General features: G+C 35.2%; 2 protein-coding genes across 2 annotated transcripts in view; one reads left to right on the top strand and one right to left on the bottom strand.

The window, feature by feature from the left end:
* Lar (tyrosine-protein phosphatase Lar) overlaps positions 1-17,239 on the top strand; it is a 315,362-nt gene that overhangs the window by 146,520 nt on the left and 151,603 nt on the right. The window contains exon 3 of the mRNA XM_090108108.1: positions 15,683-15,797. Within this exon, the coding sequence (XP_089964234.1) occupies positions 15,683-15,797 (115 nt within the window). The remainder of the gene's footprint in view (positions 1-15,682; positions 15,798-17,239) is intronic.
* LOC149904185 (uncharacterized) lies at positions 13,231-13,991 on the bottom strand. Its single transcript, XM_090108174.1, has one exon. The coding sequence runs from the start codon at positions 13,989-13,991 to the stop codon at positions 13,242-13,244; it is 750 nt and encodes a 249-aa protein (XP_089964300.1). The 3' UTR covers positions 13,231-13,241.

Raw genomic sequence — 17,239 nt, 5'->3', positions numbered from 1 at the left:
AATGTCACACGTACGATTACGATTACAAGTTTTGAAGAAAAACATTAGTTACCCAAATTTTCTCTCAATTTCAGCAAGAGTCGGTAGAGACTAGAACCACTTTTGCACGTTCGAGCCACAAACAGACGTCGTGTATAATTTTGTCACCGTGTCATTAGTGAAGAAAATTATCATGTTCATAGATACAAATCCGGTAATTCAATCAGGTTCTCTGTCCGTGCACACCATCCATCATTCAGCAACAATTGATTTCAATCCGACCAACGGATTCTTTACCGCTTTAAAATCCAAATAAAATTAATCACAATCCAGTGAGTTGTTCTCGTTCAATTCTTGCACGGATATTGAATTTCCATACAGATTGTTCCTGCAACGTTTTTATTTATTGGACATTTTAACTTCTCTTGACAGGAAATTATACTTGGACTCATTCGATTTGCGCTAACGAGGCGGCAGCTTTACGTTATATAAATTTAATGTTTGATTGCTTTGGTGTGGGCCATTTAGATTGAGATTATTGTAAAGTTTATCGAACTTGGTGTTAAATAATAATTGGATAAACCGAATTAGGTGCTCGTAATTGAGTTTAAATTAAAGACAAAATTACACAAATATTGAAATAGAACAACTGTGATAAACTATGGATGGCTTACAGAAAAATATACTTTAATACAATGCACATTCGTCTTCTAAACTAGGTTAACATACTTCTCGAACATTTATTTATCTGTAAACTGTTTTACATATTGCATTTTATAAGTATTAAATTTATTAAAAGTATCATTTCTTATGTTACTATATTAAGAATATAAATAAACTGTTCATCAAAAATCAGATATATTTCAGAATGAATATTGCTACTTAAGTTATGAGATATCTTCCGCACAAATTTGTTCGCCTACTTGGTTAGTTTACCTCACAGTGGAGCGTTAGGCGTATTAAGATGTTATCGATTTTCATTCGAGTAAGGCGGCTAATCCATATTCCCTATCACACTCCTGTCTGAATTGAAATGCCGTTTAAGATTGACTATTAACCGCTATCAACGGTTGTTTCAAGATAGACATTTTGTAGTGTTTTCACGTGAAGTATACCTACTTAGGAACAAGGTACATACATATAAGCTGAGGAAATGTAAGATAAATATAGTTTAGAATATGAGGAGTATAGTTATCCACTAAACATCGCAAGTTGGATTCTTATTGTTGAAATGGCTTAAAACATTCTAAAGTCAATATGTATTCAAAAGCATATGAACATACAAACTTAAATTAAAAAATACGTATAAAAGTAGAAATCTGTTTTAACCATTCACGGTAAATGCGTGGTATTTCAGCCACATACCTATATGTATAATACGAATATATAGACATATTCGTATATATCCCACTGCGTAATAAATAGTTGAATCAATATCGGTGCTATTGTTGGCGATGGTTTCCCGATACAGTCTCTATAAACCAGAAGCGGTATTATCTCGCAGCCTATTTTGAGAATGGATCAGATTAACGTGTTCGTTCCAGGCAAATGAGAATTGATAATAAGGACGAATTATAATTGTAATTACAGATGAATTATTCATGCACAAACATCTGGTGGTCTGGTCGGAATGGTATTAGGACTATAATGTTGAAGTATTTGTTCAGTTAATGTAGGGAAAACATATAATTATAATACCTACATAAAAGTCAGCATATGTCAACAAATGATAGTGTTGAATATAAATAAATTAGTCTACTATACTTATAATTTAATTCTAAAGAAAAATGAAATAAGTAACAGCAGAGCGAAAACATGTACAAGACTCGACTCATTTTATAGTTGACAATAACTACTTTCTTTCGTAGCGTGTTGTTTCGTTACCTTTTTTAATAAATGTATGCATTATTCCTTGAGTTAATATAATACCCATAACAAAAACACACTTTTCACTTGATAGCCGCTAAATCTACACGAAATGACCGCACGGTACATTCAAAACATTCCCATTTCCACGGTTCACGCGAGTGGCTTGTGTTCCAATGCAACTTCATTGGATGTATCGAAAAATGCACGCAGTCAATTTTAGATTTAGCTAGTGACTAATGGACTCGGCTGGACTGATAGTTTAATTTGGCTTTGATTGTTTGTGAATAGCGGTGTAATTACATGGGAGATGGTATCAGATCTCTTTAGGTGCTAAGGGTCAAAAGCAAAGGTCAAGTTTTGGAGTTTGTCATACTTCTACGTCATGTACTGATTTTTGTTTATGAGTGATAATGTTTGTTTTATGGTAGACGAAAGTAAATATAAAATGTATTGGGTCATAGTTTGTGTAACTGCTTGGGCTTAACTATTACCTTAGAGATCTTCACGGTTTAGTAAATTAAAAACAAACATTAACTTCGATCAAATCAAGGCAATTATTTTTATGATGATTATTTGATAAAAGGTTCATATTTTTATTTGAACACAATTAATCTTCTGATGATGACCAAACGCACTCCAGTTTTCTGTAATCAGCACTTTTTATTGCCCCATTTTGATCGCGGAAATTACCAATAATAGAGATTGGAACTAATTTATTCCCTATAAAATACGTTAACAAAGTAACGATTGCGATTGCTCTTTTTCGCCGTTTATTTTGTATCTCACAATAAAATAACTTCGCTCGTTTATTGCGTAATTCCTGAAAGAACTTCGCTTCCATTTATAGTACAAGAGATTTAATTTGTAATATCGACAACTAATTAGATCCGGTCTTCTACGTGCTACTAATTATTGACTCGTGCCTCGTGGGCTTCATACTGAGTGGGATATTAGTTAGTCTTTAATAAAATTTATTTACCAGCATTTGGTTGAATTTTCTTTGCACTTTATAAGCCAATGACACGATTGTATATACTTAAAGGTCTATTTGCTAAGACCCTGTTGATTTAAACAAGAATTAACTTTCGTGATATTGTGATTGGTTACGACTGGTTTGGGTATGACAGTTCTTATAGAAAAAAATAATGAAGACATGTCGTCGAATAGACGTAAGGGTTTTTGTAATTTAACGATATTCTATAATTATTTTAACAAATACCGCATTTATATTTAATATGCACAAGCTAAAAATGGGTTATTAATATGCATATATCATATCCAGGTTATAGATGCGTTGCAAGCAAAACAGTAGGCCGGCTCGGTGTACGTAAATCAACCATTTATTCTGCGCCGCGCCACGTCATCAAATCATAGCGGCCAGCTTTGTTCGGCTGGAAATTGCGGAATGTGCCTTGTTAGTCACAATACAGTGGATTTGTATTTTTCGTATTTTTACTCCTTTTTACAAACAAGCAATTTGCAAATATTGTTAGCGGGTGACCTTTTGGCGGCGCGGTTAATAATGCGTTACGGCTAGTGTGTTAGTTTTTGTGGTGCTGTGGGCAGATGAAATCTTGTTTGAAGCGGTTTTTGAACTCTTCGTTTCCAATATGATTTCTACTGATGTAACAATAATATCTTTTTTTACATTTAGGAGCGCGACTAGATATAATTTGATGGCACTGTAGAAGCATTATAAGATAATCTATTGTGAGGTTTTCATCTTCTTCTTGCTACAATGTTCTATAGTTAGTGTAGTGCTAGGTGTAAAGTAGAAGGTACTTTGTGAGATGTATTCATTGCAAGAGCACGATGGAAACATTGACGAAACGTGCGTTCCAATTCAGATTCGGTGGGTGTAGACGTTGTAAGGTTAAATTGCTTCACATGTCTGTGCTTAGAGTAACCGAACCGGTACAGTGACGTGGACTATTGATTAGCTGATAGTGGAGTACTCGAAGGACCATTTTATTAACAATATTTAATAAGGGTGGTTACTGGTTATGCTGAATAGTTCAATACAAAGTTAAATTCATAAGTCTTGTATACTTGTATACATGTTCATTTCATACTTGATCAACATATCATGGGTGATAAAGCCGCTCTTTGTACATCTCTACTATAAGCTATCTTAACTATGTAACTTTATCACTGTGTATGTACAATAAAGAGTATTTCATTCATTCATTCATCATGGGATCAAGGGATTGTGTAGGTTTCACTGGTGAAGATAATGACTGATTTATATACCTAGCATATGATGACTAATAATATAAACACACAAACTGCATAATATCGAGGCATATTATTAATAACAACAAACTTATTATTACAAGCTCATTGCACGTACAATAATCGTATTTAAGAATTCAAACATTAGTCATGCATGACATTATTGTTGATGAACGTGATATTAAACCTGCATTTCACAAATATAATGCTGAAAGGAAAACCATGTTACGTGATATTTGTTTGTCAAAACTAATGTACGCCACTATTATGTTTATTTTAGTTCAATCTACGCTTATTATGTAAATATTATGTGAAACACTATAAAAAACGTAATACCTTACATGACCATATTGAAAAATTATGTACCGGAATGTGTAGTAGCTTATAATTAAGACAAATTATACGGAAAAGCTGCTTACCTACTTCATAGAGAATTACGATCAGAGAAACCCTATTAGAAATTCCTGTTAGTACTTACTTCGGTGCTTGTTCTGCATCGATCTAGAATCTTCCATAACCAAAACGCGTTAGATGATAAGTGGAAATTTCATTCTCCAAGATATTAAGCATAATGAGGCATGCCATAGGCAAATTGCTGCAAGATTCATATGACTATCGTGCTAGTTACAGCACTCACAGATCATTAAATTTAATACGTGCATTATATTGGCTGGCTTGAACGTGCTCACATTTGCTAATGGGGTATGAAATGACGTCACACCACATGGCCATAACTAAGACGCTAAATTATTATTTAGATGATGATATTAGTACCGAAGTTATGGCTCTATCATCGCATTAATGTCGTATTAGTTATAGATTAAGGGTTGTTCCTACCTAAAGTTGTAGATGCATTACATTTCAATACATAGTACTTTTAGAATGCATTCAATTTTAAAAGACGATAAATGTAGAGGAAACTTTCGTAGCACTCATGCAAGTTCGCTACGCGTTTATCGTAGAGCAGCTACGATTCGTAGTAGCGTAGACATAATAAAATTAGTCATTTAATAAAAAATAAATAGTCACAGACAAGAAAAATAACGTGTAATAAACTGCGATTCAAATCCACGTGTCCGATGTACACTGCCGGGTACGGGGTTAATTTCACTAATGGTTGCAGGGGGTTCTTTACCGCGCGTTCGATGCATACAATACATTTAATGGAGGCAGCAGAGTGAGTGCAAAGAGACCGCCGCGCGATAACCGAACGGATTTAGGTGTCTTTATGGATGAAAAATAAAAGGATTTGCTTCGCATACAATTTGTATTAAGTATTTTGTTATTTGGGTAGTTTATTATGAAGTCAATGTTGCGATTGACAGTTTGATAAACGCATTCGTGTCACGCGATTCATACAATTATGTTATGGTGCTACAATAATTATGTTTTTGACTACACATTGTATTAACGTTGTTATTAAAGTGAAACTTCTTTATCGGGGTTGGAAAAAAATTTATTGTAACATTTTTTCGTTACGCGTGACATTTTAACGTTACGCGCCATCTTTTTGTTATCCCTACCACGCGTGATTCATATAGTAAATTATTTTTTGAAAAATAAGGTCATAAAGAAGTTTCACTTCTTACGTGTGTACACTAGTACACGCACACATTTTTATTTTATATATTGATCCGCGATATCCAAAGAACAATTTTCGCAATTTGGCTAATTAAACAAGCAATCAAATGAGCGTTTATTTATTAACGAAATGTCTGTTATTCCAAATTGTGATGAATGCAATCTAATCTCGTATATTCGGGCGTTTAGCTTGAAAATGCGTTGTGCGCTAGTATTTGCTCTCGCGATAATACTGACAGCGCGGCCCGGATTAGTCTAGCCGTTGACAACGACATTTGTTTCGGCGCCACAGATAATATATGGCGGGAATTGTATGTGACAATTTATGGTACGAAAAGTTCGTATATTGACCGGCTCGGACGACTGTTTTTTTGGCACGCCGGTTTTTAATAACTGGATGGGTGTGTTCCTTGACAGTTCATACGTTTTAATGGAATTCTGTTGTTAGATTTTTTTTTATAGTTAGTCCTATACAGATAGTCTATTCTAATATCTGTGTCATGTTTATTTCTGTTATAAACTAATGCTACTCGTATATTATAGCGTTTAACATTACAAACTTCGCACTAAATCCAGCCTAAATATAAATGTAATATATCATACAAAGATCAGACATCCAAATGATAATTTCAAACATGACTGTACTTTGCCAGTACATGCGAGTACACACACTCAATCGCTTTAATTAAGATTCCCTATGTCAAGACGGGCTCGGTAAACAGTGCTGAGACCTCGAATGTATGGTAAAAGCAATTATTTGTACAGCCAAGTTGTAACAAACTAGCTACTTCAAATTAGGTTTTGCAGTTTTAATGTATAAATAACGTTTCGTGTAGCAAATTGTTGCTTTTATTGTATCAACACGTTTTAAATGCGCAAGAGCTCTATTCTATATTAACTCTATGGGCTGTTCGTTGAAGTTTCGCGTTCCAATATAGGTAACAACCGTGTCGAGTTTGATACTTACAATTTGAAAATACACGATTGTCGCGGGAGCGAGTTGGCAAATAAGGTAGTTAGTTAATTAAGATCGAGACGTGATTAAACGTTTCCGAGTTGGAACGTGATAGATGACGGCGGGCGACGTCTTGCTGCCGCTCGAATAGGGCTGCTAATCATTCGTTTGTTCGTGTTTAAAAGGGGAGTCAGTAGGGTATTGGTTTAATATTGAGCTATTAAATATGTAAGGACCGTCTTATTATTATGGTTAAATTGTAATTACGACGAAATACATACTACATAAATACTTTAAATAGTAATTAATTTGATTATTCGTTAGTACCTTTAACGACAAGGAAAAACGATAAGGAAATTAAATCATGGTACTTAATAATATACACGAATGTATATTATTAATGTTGAATTCGACCCTAATTCCAATCTAATTCCCAGTAGTATCGCCAATACTCGCATTGTACTTTTTATCTATTTACAGGTTCATATTTTTATTGTTGAAAATTCTTAAGAAACGTGGTTCAAGTGAACTTATATTTACAAAAGACGAATGTGGCGAAATGAAGGATCGTTTCGCGAAAAATTGCCCAGTCAGCCCTAGTCGATGGGAACTAATATGATTAGAGAATGGGGCGAACAACAGATTAATCACGCGTAAACAGCGCTCAATAATTCGTAACCCAGTTTCGTGAATACGTTGTTGTGTTACTATTGTGTTTGATGGACATGCGTTTTATTGAGTTCAAGAGACTTCTGTGTTTTTGAAGAGGTTTGTAGGTGTTACATGATTATCTAAAACTAGCTGTGTCCCGCGGTTTTACCCGCATTGCTCTGCTCTTTTTGGTCTTAGCGTGATAGCTATAAATCGATAGTCGATAGATCGATAGTCTTCCTCGATATATAAACTATCTAATAGTGAAATTATTTATTTAATCGGTCCCGTCTGTCCTGATATTAGTTCAAAGAAACAAACTCTTCAGCTTATTTAAAAACTTTATTTCGTTTTTGGGTATTATGAAAATCATTTTTTAAAATCGAGTAACAAGTTTACTTTAAACTTATTATAAAAGCAACTGTCACCTTTATTAAATTGAGTAATGAAAAAATTCACACAAAATTTCCATCTCGAACTCTGGCGACCACTCTGAATGGCCTTTCAAGGAAAACGTTCAAGTCAAATAATTTGATAATACGTGTATTACACGGACGGTTTCGGTAGGTCAGCAGAGCGGAGCTATTTCACTTGTATGCAAATGCCGGTCGCACCTGGCCGGATATTATTGGAAGTTGTAAGTCGTGCAGGCTCCTCGTGTCCACACATTGTAATATTGAATTTGCAATGTCATAATCCGTTTGGTTGTGAGATTTTTGTACGGCCATATTGCGTTCTGGTTGACCGCGTCTGTAGGGGAGCGCTGTACTGTGAGGGTTTTAAGTTGTTTTTCTTCTTTATTTATAAAATACAATACATGTATGGATTTTTATACAAAAATATGTTGTTAATGCTATCGTAGGTTATCCAATGGATAACAATTAAAAAACAATTTTGTCAAAAATTTTATTACTTAGCGATATAAAAAATAATCTTCAACTAGCTGCATCATAAAGCTACTCCTTTAATAGTTATTGTATCATACAATACAAATCGGATTAAAATGTTGTTTATTACAACGATCATATTCTCTGTATTTTCTTTGTTTTCACTCGATTTAAATCTAAAGTGGTGTTTATATTCGCATAAAAAATATAAAATCATTTTCCTCACTTGCACAAATGCGCTGCATTTTCAATGCTTACCCTCAAGTTCGATAATAAAATAGAGATGTTTAAAGTATAAACTGTTCTTGACATGCATTCGAGAAAGTTTTGTGAAATGATTGTTTTGCGCGGTTATTTTATTGCTCGAGGCGAAACTCTGTATATATTATTATGTGGAAGTATTTGGAACAGACAATATAGTTTTAGAAATAAAAAACTTCTTGTTTTTTTCTCCACGTAAAAAATAATTACATTAAAATATGAATAAAATCAATTATTACGTTATTTATTTATAATGCTATCCGGATTTGATTTCCCTCGTTAGTTAGTTGTAAATCCTATTAAATTTGGCTTAAACGTAGTTGGGTTGAGTCAAACTGCAGTATAGTAATCTTGAAGTGAAATCAAAACGCTCAGACTGGAGTAACGTTCATAACAATGAACATTTGACAATGGTCCGTGCAGAGTCGAGCTAAAGTTTTAAAGGTTGTGTCGTAGCGGAAGAGATGCTATAGGAAACGATAGAAAAGAGTTAATTGATGATTGAATTCGAATTTCGTATCAGAAACGTGATGAAGCTATTATTATATCTCATGATTCATGAACAAGTACTAGGATGTGTTTATTTTGTAGCTGAAGTAAAAAGATGTGAAATTATTGCAAGGAATAAGTATCCTGGACGCATAATAGGTGGTATGAGCTAGTTTATACAAACTTTATTTTTAAATCATACGAAATTAGGTTAGTCTTTTGATTTTTGTTATAGAAGCTATTTTAGGTATAATAATAATAATAATAAAAATTCTTTATTGTACACAAAAAGAGAGGATAAAACAATTATACAGCAAAGTACAGAACAAGTACACAGGGCGGTCTTATCGCTTCGAGCGATTTCTACCAGACAACCACAGCAAAGGAAAGCTGCAGAGAAACGGAGTAGGTGGTGCACAACTGAAAGTTGAATTTTTATACATATAAATATATATACATACAATACATACATATACAATATACATACATACATATAATATATACAATAAATATACATACATACATAAATAATACATACAAATACTATACATATACTTACTATATACTCATATATACTTACAAAACAGTGTTAAGGTTCAACATCATTATCATCAATCTTGTGATAAGGATGCATAATGGTTCCTTAGCTCCTTTTTAAAAATAGGCAGGCTTTGAGCTCTCCTCACAACCTCGGGTAATGCATTCCATAGCGAGATGGCGGTGACAGTAAAGGAAGAGTGAAAGAATTTTGAATGATGATGAGGGAAAGATAATGTCAGTTTGTTCGAGGATCGTAAAGCTAGGGAATGGTTGGAAGATACGTAGGAAAAGTTTTGTTTCAGGTAAGGAGGAGTTTTAGGATCAAATAAAATGGAATACAAGAGGTGGAGTATGTGAGTATTCCGGCGAAGGCGAATTGGAAACCACTTGAGCCTGGCTCTAAATTCAGAAATGTGGTCGTATTTACGCAGTCCAAATATAAATCGGATACAAAGGTTTTGCAGTCGCTCAAGGGAGTTAAGCTGGCATTCGGTGAGGTCGGGATAACAGACATCTGCATAGTCTAAAATAGGGAATAGAAGGGACTGTGCAAGCGCAATTTTAGTGGGAATTGGTAAAATATTTCGGAGTCGCCTAAGGGAAGCTGCAACACCAAACATCTTTTTGCGTACTGCGTTGAGTTGTACCGTCCAGGAGAAGGTTTGGTCAAAGTGCAAGCCGAGGTTTTTGGCAGTAACGGAATAGGGAATAGGAGTGTTGTTGATTTGGATGGAAGGAATAGCGGTCCAATCAACTTTGGCAATTAATTGAGGACTTCCTATGATAATAGCTTGCGTTTTGGACGGGTTAATAGATAAGCCATATTTATTACTCCAGTCGGCAATACTTTTTAGGTCAGCATTCATAGTTTTCACGGAGTTGTGTAAATCTAATAGAGAGCATTGCGTGTACAGTTGTAAATCGTCTGCATACATATGGTAGGGAGAAGAAATATTTTGGGAAATTGAATTAATAAAAATTGAAAAGAGGAGAGGAGACAACACGCTACCTTGAGGTACACCGACAGAAACATTGCACCAAGAAGAAGTGGAATCATCAATCTTGACACACTGCCGGCGACCTTGGAGAAAACTACGAAACCAGTCAACAGCTGCTGGAGATATGTTAAGAGAACCAAGCAAACTCAACAGAATGTCGTGATCCACGGTATTGAAAGCATTGCTAAAATCAAGCAATGTAAGCAGAGTGAGTTGCCTGTTGTCCATTCCAATACGAATATCATCGGTTATTTTGACGAGAGCAGAAGTCGTGCTATGACCGGAGCGGAAACCGGATTGAAAAGGGTTAAATAGGTTATTTTTGTTCATGAACGAGCATAACTGACCCTGCACTAAACGTTCAAGAATCTTGGATAAAAAGGGTAATATGGAAATAGGTCGGTATTCGGAAAAAGAAGAGGGATTGTTACTTTTCGGGATAGGAATAATAAAAGCATCCTTCCAAGCTGAGGGAAAAGTAGACAACGAAATGGAAGAATTAAGGATAAAGGTAAGGACAGGGGCAATGATGTCAAGGATGGGGACGATCATGTCACGACCAATGCAGTCGGGACCAAGAGCTTTCGATGAAATAGACAGAATATTCTTCTTAACATCACAGACAGCGAATTGACAGAAGTTGAACGGTGGGATGTTAGGAGTCGGTGCAGATGAAAGATTATTTAAAGTAACAATTTTGGTGCTAGCATCAAGAGCGATAGAAGTATTTGAGAAGTATTGATTCAGAAGGTTAGTATCGATTCTAGAGGAAACATTATTTGAAGGTTTACCAACTCCTAGTGATTTAAGAAATTTCCAAATTTTTGCTGGATCGCCGTTCTCGATCGATTTATGAACATAGCGCTGTTGTGCATCCCTACACATAGTATTGCAGCGATTACGTAGTTTTTTAAATTTTTCAATATTCTCAGCACAGCAGTTTTTCCTAAGCTTGACTTTAGCATTATTTTTGCGATTTATGGCTGCTTTTAATTCATTGGAAAGCCAGGGGGCAGGAAGGTGCTTGAGTTTTACTGGCCTTAAAGGAGCATGTTTATCGTAAAGCTGCAGTATGAGTAGATTAAATATGTCCAGCATTTGGTCTATACAACCAGCAGAATAAACACTAGACCAGTCAGTATTCTCCGCATCCTCACGAAGACGATCCAAATCCATTCCACTAAAATTGCGTTGCATAACAGTTTTGTGTTTCCTTTTGGGAGGTCGGACTTTGTAGGATAGGAATATAAGGTCATGATATGAAAACATCTCAGCTGGGCATTGGCCAAAGCTGGAGACGTGTTCAGGGGAGGAAACAATCATCAGGTCAAGGAGAGATGGGGAGGAATTGGGAAAATGATGTGTTGCGTTGAGAGGTAGGATATGCAGATTGTGTGAGTCGACAGTGGATTTTAACTTATCAGAACGATGATCACTCTTAAGCAGACAGGTGTTGAAGTCGCCCATTATGATAATATGGTTGAAGGAGGGAGAAAATTCTTCAAGGAGGAGATCAAAAGATGGGAAATAGTTAATGGAAAGGTTTGGACTGTAGAACACCCCAAGGAGTATACGAGTATGCATGACAGTTACTTCAACTAAAAGGTGTTCTGCTTCATCAGTGGGAGGTGGTTGAGAGGAGGAACTGAGGATAGTGAACGGGATATTACTGCGAAGGTAAATGGCGACACCACCACCGGGCCTACCAGTGCGATCATTTCTGATAAGCTGGAAATCAGGAAGGGAGTAGGATAAAGATGGTAGACAGGGTTTAAACCAACTTTCAGATATAAGGATGGCATGGATATTTTGGGAATCAACGAGTGCCAGCAAATCAGGATAGTGAGCCGGAATACTCTGGGCGTTAATGTGGATGATATTAAAATGTTTATTGACAGCAAAGTGAGAGGATAGAGTAGAGTGTATAGGGGAAGAGGAAGTGCTATGGAAGCTATCGTTGCTTAGATCAGAATTGAAGGAATTCAATGAAGCATAACTTACAACACTGTTATTCAATGACATAATATATTGCATTAAACGTGAACCTATAATCAATAAATAAATATGTAAGTATAATAAAAAATAAATAAATATATATATAAATTATAATAATAAATAAATATATTTAAATATTTAGAGTATTTAATAGATATATAAGAAGAAATATATATATGTAATAAGCAGTAATACGTACGAATAAAATATATAAGTATTAGTCTATTGAATTCAAAATAATTTATTAGTCAAAATACAATTTACCAAAAACACCTTCCAGTAGTTTTATAAAGTGGCAACACCAAGATACAAGTGCATGAAATGAAATGACATTTGACAAATGATAATAAGTGACAAATGACAGTAGTTTTTTTACAAGTGTGCAAAGAGTTGTAAAATAAAATTGACGGTGGTAAATAATTATATGTATGCAGATTGCAGGTACTGTGTGAGATATTACAATAATAAAGTATTGTAGTAACAACCTATGCGAAGGCACAAAATCAAACCACAGTAATTTGTCACTCATTATAGCATACATTACATCTGCAATACAAAAGCGTAAACACACAAATAATAAGTGGAGAAACAGAACATGATAATATTATGGCGAGACTACATAATGAATTATAATAAATGAAAGATGATGAAAAATACATGATGGTGAAATTAGGAATAAAATAAAATATATTCCCGTAAATAGTATAGCAAAAGTTATCGTAGCAAAAACCGAAAATATAAGACCCTACACCATCATTTAATAAGCAATAAATGAGAAAAAAAAGAAGTCGTAGAAATATAAAACTACTTATGCTTAGGAATTCTTCTGGATCTCGCTGTTTGCTGCGAAGAAGTCTTCTGGTTATTGTCACTAGGAGCCGCAAGAGGTTGCTTTTCAGTATCAGGAGTCTGAGATTTAATTGAGTCTAAGTCAGCGATGGAATTAATCTGATTGCGAGCCCCGTCTGATCCAATAACAAAAATTAAACCATTCCTTGTCCAGCACTTGGATATGCCAAACCGTTTCCTTGCAGCAATGAAGAGGTCATGGCGAGTCTTTGTGAGGAATTCAGATACGGTAATATTAGTACCCTTGAATGCAGTCTTGGCTTGCCACACCTGGCTCCGAACCTGGATATCCTTAAATTTGACAAGAACTGGCCGAGGTTTGTCTTCCTTCATCATCCCCATTCTATGACACTGGCTAAATATTTGTGGAGCAACCTCGGGCATTTTAAGGTGATCAGATATTACCTTCGAAACGACAATGCTGGAGTTTTCATTCTTCGACTCAGGAATACCATGAATCAATAGATGTTTGCGCCTGCTGCGCATTTCTAGTTGATCATGCATTTGGGTTAGTAGCTGAATTTGAGATGTAAGGCAGCTTAACGATGACAGCACAAATGTTCGAAAAACAGCAAAGTCTGAGGAAATCTTACTGGTGGGACTTCCAGAGCCATTGTTGCTATTTTGCAGCTCACGTTGAAACTCCTCCATTCTATATTTAAACATTTCACTCATATCCGCTACAGTTTGTGCAATGGATTCCATTTTGGAGGTTATGTTTAAACTTTGTGTTGGATTTACAATAAATCTTGGTGAAAAGTGAAAGTGATTTTGTGTGACACTTACTGGATGGCAAAGGTAACTTTTAAAGCATATTACTTATGCAAACAACAGTAGGAGACAAATTTTTAATAAAACAGATCAAGAGTAAGAAAAAAGACATATGCACTTTACACTACCCACAAGCAGAAAAAGGTAGTATGTTAATTAGTTTGTAATTAAAAAGTAAATTAATATCCGTGAATCAGAAATTAACATGAAATTCCAAATAAATTATTGAAGCAATCTCTACTTTAATCATTATAATTTTTAGATCAGTTTCCTGAGTAATATGAATAATTCATTACATGGAAATTTATTTGTTTACAGAGAATTTGATATTCCTATTTTTGCATATGTAATGTGTTCTAACGTACAATAATTTCTAACTATCTACTCATACATAATATCGGTATTAGTTATAAGTTCAGTTTATTAATATCTATTCAAATAAAGACTAACGATTTGCGTTTATAAATAGGTCCTTCTTGTGATCCGATGGTTAGGATAATTTAAACTTTACAGTCATAATAATAAAATTCGCAATCGCTACCAGTGGAAGCTCACGCTTACTATATCACGTAGCAGTGTCGCTTCAAAGGCGAACGTCACACATAAACACGTATTTACTTCGCTACGAGGCAACGATCTAGCATTCCTAATGGCTACTTTCTTCAAATTGCTATTGGTCGATTTAGTAATGCATTCATTTTAAACAAGAATTAGTGTAATAAAACGGTTTCCTTGTTAGTGTGAAATCGTAACATAGAGTTTTTAATCATCTTTTAATAATTTACGTGAAAAGTAAAATCAAAATTGTTCATCCATCGCGTGTTAAGATGAATGAATTTCGTTTAAAAGAGTTGAATATGTTACGAAGTGTAATCTCCTGTGATTGCTATTCACACAATTAATTCATACAGTGTTAGCATCCACGGCATAGCATTTAAATGGAAATTTTTAACACCCGCGCGGATAAAATCGAAAAACTGTACAATCCGAGCCTCGCTTTAAATAAACGTTTAATGTTTAATGCGCTGTCCGATTCCGTTTTGTTTTCCGAAATAAAAATACATCAGGACGAAACGGATCATTTAACCGTTCTGATGTATGAACACCCGTGTTGCAGGTCCGGCCGGCGAGCGCTGCGTATGGTTCGGATAAACGGACAAAAATGTGTTTGATCGAGAATAGTGGTAGCCGTAGTGACGTCAGACGAACGTGCAAGTGCCGTGCTTTACAGGGATCCAGTTGAGATACAATAAACACCGACAATGGAATATGGTTGAACGGTCGCCCTGAACTGTGCACCGAACGCAGTGAACGAAAGAAAACCTCAAAAGAAAACTAAACAAAATTCGTTGTACATATTTACCTATAGTTACTAATCGTTGTCCTTTACGATCTTTTTAGAATATATTTCGTGTTTTTTAAATCATCGAAGCGGTTGTCGTATTTTATGTGATATTATTAGGTTAGGGTAAATGTAAGTGGCAAAACTCGGTTGTGATGTGTATAGTGTAAGTAAGTAGAGAAGAGAGAGGGTTCTGATCGTGTGGGTTGGGTTTTGGGTTGGGTTTGTCGCGCGGGTTTCCGCGCTGTGATGCCGGTGGGTAGTGACGTGGTATTTGGCGCAGGCGCAGGCGCAGCCCGGCGCCGGTAAGATGCGAGAGCGGCGACGCGCGCGACATCGCACGGCCGCTCTAGTGATCGCATGTCTGCTGTTCTTCACCGCCCAAGCCGACGCTGATGGTGAGTTGTTTTGCATTGCAATTTTTATAAAGCTAGACTAGCAGTTGTTTTGCGGTTTCTCTTTGTCATGAAATGTGGTAGAGTTGATACAATAATATGGTTTATCACGCAGTACTTATTTTATGATAACATTACAAAACTTTACATAGTGATCATTGAAATCTTTTTATCAATGTTTGTAGATTCTTACAAACTTTGAATAATGTAATATTAAATAGCAAATTTAATACTAATGCATTGCGTGATAACTCCTTGTGTGTATCAAAGAAATAAATAACGTCATTACATTTGAATTCGTGGATTGCAAAGAGAAATTTTCGCGAAACAAATGGGAGTCTAGCCACCTAGCACGCTATTAACTTGTAATTTAAGTATTGCAGGAATGTAAAGAACGAACTGACGATGGCAACATTCGAATATAATTACGTGCCAGCAGGAATAACACCTCGCCGTAATTATGGTTATAAGTTTATGAGAACGGCGACACTTGTCACGCGTGCTCGTGCATGCTATATCAGATTTTTTTATGTGCCCCAGGAAGTAATTATACATGGTGATGATATAACTGCAAATTACTATAAGGGGGTGCGTTATATAATTATTCGTGAATCGAATAATTGTATTGTAAAGTAATTGTAATCATGGGGTTGTGGTAGAGCTTGTTTTGATGGATAACGGAAAAAAAAATGTTTTAATATGCTATTCTTAATTTATAACTGTTTTTCTACATATTTGTTTTAACATGATTTGTTTAGTAAAACGCTCTTATACCGGTTTGGAAAGTGTTATTGCTATTGATATCTTATTCAATTTAAATATAAATTTTCGTGTTTCAAAAGTTATATAAAAGCCTCTACTCGTCTTATTACATACATTTGAAATATATGGTTATGTAAACTAAGCCATACTTTTCTTCTGAGAAAAGTATGGCTTGTACTGTACTGTACTGTACTCTGGTACAGTAGTGGCGTCTCATATAAATATTGAATCCAAACTTTATTCAAATACTCGCTGTCATGAAACTTTACGTGCTCTATATTACTTCAGTTTTACGCCCACATATTTACAATTTTTCTTTGAAACATTCTCTCAACTATTATTTACAATTAAAAACATTCGATGCATAATTACTTAACCTGGTTAATAAGCTTGAACCAGCTTGGATCCAATTTGAAAATACCTTTATTTAGAGCGCCCGTTACGGCATACAATAATGACATCTCGTGCCATTGTAATAGAGTGGATTTTACAACAATTAACGTGACTGTGACCCGCTAAGGAGAAAATTAACATAATACCCAGTACTTCGTTATTACGCCATGTTAGGAACAGAAGCACGTGAGGGTTAAATAGTGGTTCTATATGAATACTCTCATATTCGGTCATTAGCATAGAGAAAGGCGGTATATTATCATAAAGCTCCAACCAAAAATCGCACCCTG

The sequence above is a fragment of the Colias eurytheme genome, chromosome 12 (genome assembly GCF_061535395.1).
Source record: "Colias eurytheme isolate Ceu_HAF_F1 chromosome 12, ilColEury1 Martin Lab GWU primary, whole genome shotgun sequence".
Lineage (NCBI taxonomy): Eukaryota > Metazoa > Arthropoda > Insecta > Lepidoptera > Pieridae > Colias > Colias eurytheme.
Note: the sequence above shows the minus strand (reverse complement) of the source record. Positions and strands in the feature narration are given on the sequence as shown.

Bases quoted from the DNA above. Each gene is read 5' to 3' on its own strand.
- LOC149904185 (XM_090108174.1), bottom strand. From the start codon at position 13,991: ATGGAATCCATTGCACAAACTGTAGCGGATATGAGTGAAATGTTTAAA.